Below are 7928 nucleotides of genomic sequence, written 5' to 3' on the forward strand. Positions count from 1 at the left end.
TGGCAGTCTTTGCTTTTTAGTAGTTGTAAATTAATCCACACCAATCGGTGTGGGAGAAACACTTGGGACTGTCTATTCCACCATCTTGATGATGTCCAATTTCCTTCTCATTGCATTTTAACTTATATTTAATTTGCGTATTCTTAATTACTAATGATGTTTAGCATCTTTTCATGTGCCTTTTTGCTTTCAGCATATCTTCTTTGATGAAGTGGCTGTTCAAATATTTTGCTATTTTTCTTATTGGGCTGTTTTTTTTATGTTTTGGGAGTTCTTTATGTATTCTGGGTACAAATGCTTTATCAGATATATCTTTCTTTCTTTTCTTTTCTTTTCTTTCTTTCTTTCTTTTTTTTTTTTTTTTTTTTTTTTTTTTTTGTGGCTGGCAAGTGCAGGGATCCAAGCCCTTGACTTTGGTGTTATAATAACATGAATTTTTTTTTTTTTATAGCCTGTGGTTTGTCTTTTCACTATCTTAAGTGTCTTTGTCTTTTGATGTGTTTTAGTTTGGATGAGGTCCAATTTACTAATTTGTTCTTTTATGGATCATGGTTTTTGTGTCATATCCAAGAAATCTTTGGTTACCTTAAGGTGACAAAGGTTTTCTCATATGTTTTCTATTAGGAGTTTTATAGTTTTAGGTTTATTTAGGTCTATGATCCATTCATAATTATTTCTATATGGTGTGAAGTATGAATCAAACTTCATTTTTATGTATGTGGATAACCAAATATTCCTACACCATTTGTTGAAAAGACTGTCCTTTCTCCACTGAGTTGCCTTGGTACCTTTTTTGAAAATCACCTATCCACATATGTGTGGGTCTAGTTTTGGACCCTCCATTCTTTTTCGTTAATCTATTTGTCTGTCTTTACAGCAGAACAACACTGTCTTGATTACTGTAGCTTTACAATAATTCTTAAAATCAGGTAGTGACAGACCTTCAACTTTGTTCTTTTTCAAAGTAGCTCTGGCTATTCTAGATCATTTGCATTTCCATATAAATTTTAGAATCAATTTGTTAATATCTATAAAAAGTCCACTGAGATTTTAATTGGAATAGAAGTGAATTTAAAGGTCAATTTGGGGAGTATTCACATCTTAACAATATTAAATCTTGTGACCAGTGAACTTGGTATATATCTCCATTTATTTAGGTGTTGTTTAATATCTCTATGCAGTATTTTGTTGTTTTCAGTGTACAGATATTTTATGTCTTTTAACAGATTTTTTTCAGATAAAAATCAATCAATCATAAATCCAAGGCCTTACAAAAACACTACAAACATAAAACAAAAACACATGAATAAGCACCCGTAGAAGATGAAGAATGGGTCCCAGTAGATTGATAATATTGTCTCTTTAGCCAGATTGTTGAGTGTATTTTATGTTTAATCATTATATTATACATAGACTGATAGACGTAAACATATTAGACTTATACATATCTAAGACAATATGGAGACGTACATATGTATGTTTAAAATATTCTTTTGTAGATTTTCAGTATTTAATAACAACATGACAAAGAGAAAAACAAAATAAACCAAAAGAAGGTAGAAAAGAAAGAATTACCAAAGAAAAACCTAAAATTAATAAAATGGAAAACTGATATATTGTAGAAATAAGAGAAGCCCCCTCCCTAACAGAATGTTTTAAAAGATTGATAAAAATCCTCTGTCAAGCGTTACTAAGGAAAATAAAAGAAAAACAAAATGTGAAGAATGAGTAAGGCAAAAGAACCACAGATACAAACAAAAGAAATAAAAACATCTAATATTTATGAAAGAGTTACTATGTTCTAGGTACTGTTTTAGATATCCTATTATTTAATTTTCACAACAATTCCATACATGAGATAAGTTTTATTGTTATCCCTATTTCCCAAATGAAAAAACTATAGCACAGAGAGGTAAAAGAACTTGTCTGAGGATACATAGCTGGTGAGTGACAGCTGGGATTGGAATACAGTCTATCACTTCAGAATATCTGTTTAAGGGCCGCCCGGCCCCGTGGCTCACTCGGGAGAGTGCGGTGCTGGTAGTGCCGCCGCTGCAGGTTTGGATCCTATATAGGGATGGCCGGTTAGCTCACTTGGGAGCGTGGTGCTGACAACACTTATCAGTCATCTTTAAAAAAAAAAAAGTTTATCTAGTTTGAAACTAGCCAAGTGACTATTTGGTCAGAAAAAAAGTCAACAAAGACAATAAAATATCATATGAATTTTTGAAGCTGTTGTTGCAGTATCATTCAAATAATTAAATAATCAAAAAAAGGTTTTTTTTTAAGTCAAGAAGCCAGTTTTTACAAAGAGAAGATTGTAAAGAATAGGAAGGATTTTCCCAAGCAGCCAAGGTCTTCAAGTTAGTTAAGGAGATAACTTTACTACGAAGAATACAAATGTCCATTTCTAATAATAAAATAAAATATTTATAAACTTGGAAATATAAATGAAGCATCTGAACAAAGGCAGAACAAAATCTTGCTAATGGGTCCAATTGTGCAACAAGCAGACACTCCCTTCTCACTTCTCGTCCATGACACCATCAGTTCTTCCTGTGGCAGCAGATGCAGAAGCACCTGCCGACCACAGGGCATGCCTGCCATTCATGGGGAAGGCGCTCAGGGTAACGCCACATAAGATACAGCTCTTTCGGCTTTCTAAAGGTATGTGGTGACGAGTTGAGAAGATTATTCTATTGTTTCTCTTCCCCAAACCTTCCTTAAAGCTTCCTTCACATCCTTGTTTCTCAAAGAGTAGATTAGGGGGTTCAGCATTGGGATCACCACTGTGTAGATCACAGCAACCGTGCGGTCTTGAGCCAAGGAGTAGCTGGACCTTGGGCGCAGGTACATAAAAAGTGTTGTGCCAAAGAAGAGGCAGACAGCAGTGAGGTGGGAAGCACAGGTGGAAAATGCCTTGAACCTACCCTGGGCCGAGTTCATTTTCAGGATGGTGATGAGAATTAAGAAGTAGGAGATCAATATGGTGACAGTGCAGCTCAAAAGGTTGAAACCAGCAAATATGAAGAGGAGGATCTCACACAGAAAGGTGTCCACACAAGACAGGGACAGGATGGGCGGTCCATCACAGAAGAAGTGAGTGACCACGTGAGCACCACAGAATTTCAGACTGAAGATACAGCTTGTGTGGATAAGAGAATTGAGAAACCCTGCACCATAGGAGCTCACAATCAGAGAGACACACGCCTCAGGAGACATGATGTTTGGGTAGAGCAGAGGGTCACAAATAGCAGCATAGCGGTCATAGGCCATGGCAGTGATAAGGTAGCACTCACTGGTGGCGAAACCCGCATAGAAGAACATCTGAACCGTGCAGCCAAGATAGGAAATCACCTTCCTCTTGGCCAAGAAGTTCACCAGGGTCTGGGGGACAACTGTGGAGGAGTAGCAGAAATCCAAGAAGGACAGGCTCTTCAGGAGGGAGTACATGGGCATGTGCAGGGTGGCACTTACATGGATCAGGAAGAACATGATCAGGTTCCCCAGCAAAGTGATGGTGTACATGCCCAGGAATACCACGAAGAGCAGCCTCTGGAGCTGGGGGTCGCTCGTGAGGCCCAAGAGCTCAAACTCAATCCCTCGGCTCAGGTTTGCCCCTTCCATAATTCTCCAGTGCTCTGGGGTGTGGACAGAGGGCACTGCCAGAAATGATGTTGAACACCTGGGGGCTCTTACTGGATTTAGTTCTGTACTAGGGACAGCTTTCTGAAGATTAGTCTTACTGAGGAAATTTGGCTTTGCAGATGGAACTCTGCATAGAGAGGGTCTTCTCTATTCAGTGGGTCAGTCAGTTGGTTAGTTTAGTAAGCATTACTTGTGCAGCAATAGAAAATATAAGAGAAACATACACAATTTGATCTCTCAGGGATCTTAAAAAATTCTGAGTAATGAAACACTCAGTCACCAAATATTTATTCACAGTTTTTTATATGATTAGCTCTGTGTTCGCCCTATCAGGAATTCAATAGTGCTTGACCTCAGGAAGCTTATCTTCTAGAAACAGTATATTTTGTGTTTGAGCACACAAGCTCTGGTATCAGACTGCCAAGGTACAAAGCCGGGACTTCACCACTAACTAGCTGCCCTGAGGAGAGTAAGTGGATAACACACCTGCGAAAGATGCTGGGAGGATTCAGGAGAGGAAAGAACTGTATTGAACAGGCAAAGATTCTAGTTAATCCCACTGACAAAATTTCCAGAATTATCAAACTACCAGGGCAGGAAAAGATGGACTATGTCTGTTGATAGAAAGCTGTGAATGGTGACAAGAAAAAAGCTTTCCACAGTGCCCAGAGAGGCAAAGTGTCTTAGTAAAATTTAGACACTCAAAATCTGAGTGCAGATTTGAACACAGAACATTGGCAACTGTTTTTAGAGCACATCGAGCACAATTCTGTGATTTATTTCATGTCACTGAGATGCAACATTCAGCTATCTTTAACCCAACAGCTGCTACTTCATAATAAAACCCCAATTCTGCAGAATGTGAGCAGTCCTAGATTTGGATTGCAAATGTCATTGGATCCCTGTATTAAATTCTTATCTGTCAAACTACCTGGTTTGGACTATTTTTTTTTTCCTGGATAGGCTTTCCCCTCCCCTCCCCCTTGTAATTCTTTATACCCTCTTTTTTTTTTTTTTTTCATTTAAGCTATTGATTTTTTTCTCATGGATCTTCCTCTATTCTTCATGTTTCTTGCAAACTGGTAGTCAAGTCTGATCTGGAGCCATGCTGGGCCATATGAGAGCCCCCAGCCACATGTAACTATTTAAATATAAGCTTATTTAAATTTAAAGAAAAATTAAAAATTCAGTTCCTCAGCGCTAACCACATTCCAAGTGCACAGTACTCCCACGTGGCTAGCTGCTGCCACACTGGACAGCACAGATCTGTAGAATATTTCCATCATGGCAGAAAGTTTTGTTGGACATTGCTGCTCTAGAACCTTTATTAATAAGATTCAAGTTCAATAGTTTCAGGCAGCTGGGAGAACTTAATACTGGCTTAAAAATCATTCACACCTGCTAAGAAAGTCACAATTTTTCATCAGAATCACCTGAGGTGTTTGTTAAAGTGCAGATTCCTTGGCTCCCACCCCTAGAACCACTGGATCAAAATCTCTGGAGGTAGGGCCTGTCATATGAGCTTTAACATGCATCTCAGATGGTTCTGTTGCATACACATTTGAAACCATGGTAAGCTCTTACATGCTTGTGTTCTAACTGTAAAAGCAGAACTAGTAAGGAAGGGGCTACTAGGCACAATTGAAATAAATGGCTTGAGGTGGCTGAAGGTTGGTAGAATAAACTAGAGAAGAGCTGATATATTTTAAAGAGAGTTTGACCATGTACGTCTGTCTTAAAACTTGTTTACTACAGGCAACTCATGCAGGCCTGTGATGGCTTTCACCAGCCCACTAAAAATGAGGAAAATAAGCGCAGTAATGTTCCATAAGACCAAAAATTCAAGTGATCAGATTCTACATTTGGTGTTAACAATACTTTTCTTTTTTATGAAATATGATAGTTGTAAACATTTAAAATTTTTATTTGGCAAAATTAAAGGCAGCATAATATTGTTCCCTCCGTTTACTTGAGGGGGTTGATTTAATGGTCTGATAAATTCAAGAATCTAGTAGCCACTCACATGGTCTATTTTATGTGGATTGCAAATAGGACATGAGGTGATTTGAACATCATACTGTTTCACAGTTATATTAAATATATTAGGTTTGTCCCAAACCTCAATACAAATTGTCAGAAAACAAAGAGACAAGAACAAAACAGAGATGGCAAATTGAAGAATGCCATCAGTTATTCCTCGAGTGCAACGCTGAGGCTCCATAGCAGAGAATCTCTATTTATTGTAGAGACCCCATATTTTGCACATGGATGTATGTTAAAACTACAGTCTGAACAATTCATAAGAAAAGCACAGGTATTTTTATATGCTGAATTTCCTGGAAATTCCAGGTATGTGCGGAAAATCCTCACATCCTCAAGTTAATTATACTAAAGGACAGTTAAAGACCACAAGTAGCTCTCTCTTCTAGTGGGACATCCATCTCCTGCTCTCAGACATCAGAGCTCCAGGTTCTTGGGCCTCCAGACTATGGGACTTATTCCAGCAGCCCTGAAGTTTCTCAGGCCTTTGTACTCAGATTGAATTACACCATCGGCTTTCTTGGCAGACTGTGTATCGTGGGACTTAGCTCAATAACCACATTAGCCAGTGTTCTCCAGAGAAACAGAACCAATAGGATAAGTATAGATATATGAGAGGATTTTAATCTGGGAATTGGTCAATTTAATAAGAGGGTCAAAACCTCACATGGAACAAACCATTGAAGAGGTACCATCAGTACAAGTACCAAGAAATCTGCCCCCAGACAGACCTTTCGATTCTAACCATGAAGACAGAATATTACTTTTTAATATATAAAGCTTTCATTTATTTTTGAAGGTCTGACTTCATGGTTCAAAGTAATTTCTTTTTTCTCTATATAAGAATTTTCTTCCTAATTTGTTAAGAAGAGCACATGATGATACGTGTATATCGTGAGTATGACAAAGGTTATGGAGGCGTCTTGGCTGACGAAAGCTCCCATGATGTCTGTTCCTTGTGTCACGCTGTTCCAAACAAGACTTTTTAGCATTCATGCACACAGAATCTTATTTCACCATAGGGATTCCCTTCACCTCTTTCTTATGTCCAAGTGTAAGATTCTCTGATTATTCCAATTATTGATGTTCAACTCTGTACCCCACAGATATGTACAATCAACTTTGTTGCAATAAAAATAAAATTTAAAAAAAGATTCCTTTGTTTCCTATGTCTTTGTTTAGAACATCCAGTAGTTTTATGAGAAACTGTGCAGGAAGCGGAACTTTTGAGATGTTGAGTGTCTGAAAATGTCTTTATTCTACACTATTACTTGATTGATCATTTAGTTATAGAATTCTGTGTTAGAAAATATTATCTTCAATATTTTGAAGCATTCTCTCTCTTGTCTTGTAGCTTTCAGAGTTGCTATTAAGAGGTCATTATGATTCCTAATACTTTGACTTGCTTCTTTCCCACCCCACCCCCTTTTTTGGAAGGTTGCAGACCCCCCTCTTTTTTTCTTTGCTTTTTTAAAATTGACAAGTGAAGATGTTATATAATTATGTTTTGGTTTATGTATACATTGTAGGATGATTAAATCAACCTAAGTAACATATCTATTACCTCACACACATCATTTTTTTTGTGTGTGTGGTGAGAACATTCAAAATCCATTCTCTTAGCAATTTTCAAGTACACAATATATTATTTTTAACTATAGTCACCATGCTGGTACAATAGATCTTCAGAACTTATTCCTCCTGTCTGATGAAAATGTTGAACCCTTTGACCAGCATCTCCCTGTTCCCATTCCCCCCGCCCACACATATGCACCCCAACCTGGAGTAACCACCATTCTACTTTCTGCTTCTATGAGATTCACTTTTTCAGATTCCACATGTAAGTCAGGTCATGCAGTATTTGTCTTTTTTTGTCTGGCTTATTTCGCATATTATCCTCCAGGTTCATCCATGTTGTCACAAATGACAGTATTTCCTTCTTTTTTAAGGCTGAATGATATTCCATTGTGCATACCACATTTTCTTTACCCATTCATTTGTAGATGAACATTTATGTTGATTCTACATATTGGCTATTGTGAATAATGCTACAATGAACTTGGGAGTGCAGATATCTCTTCAACATATTGATTTTTATTTCCTTTGTATACATAATCCAGAAGTAAAATTTCTGGCTCATATTTTTAATTTTTTGAGAAACCTTCATACTGTTTTCCAGAATGGCTGTGCTAATTTACATTCTCACATACAGTATACAAGATTTCTCTTTTCTCTACACC

General features: G+C 37.4%; 1 protein-coding gene across 1 annotated transcript; it reads right to left on the reverse strand.

The window, feature by feature from the left end:
- Positions 1 to 2691: 2691 nt before the first annotated feature.
- LOC134371607 (olfactory receptor 5AU1-like) lies at positions 2692 to 3770 on the reverse strand. Its single transcript, XM_063088445.1, has one exon. It carries the CDS (start codon positions 3625 to 3627, stop codon positions 2692 to 2694), a length of 936 nt encoding a protein of 311 aa, XP_062944515.1. The 5' UTR covers positions 3628 to 3770.
- Positions 3771 to 7928: the final 4158 nt, after the last annotated feature.

The sequence above is a fragment of the Cynocephalus volans genome, chromosome 3 (assembly GCF_027409185.1).
Source record: "Cynocephalus volans isolate mCynVol1 chromosome 3, mCynVol1.pri, whole genome shotgun sequence".
Lineage (NCBI taxonomy): Eukaryota > Metazoa > Chordata > Mammalia > Dermoptera > Cynocephalidae > Cynocephalus > Cynocephalus volans.

Coding starts and splice junctions, on each gene's coding strand:
- LOC134371607 (XM_063088445.1), bottom strand. CDS start 3,627: ATGGAAGGGGCAAACCTGAGCCGAGGGATTGAGTTTGAGCTCTTGGGC.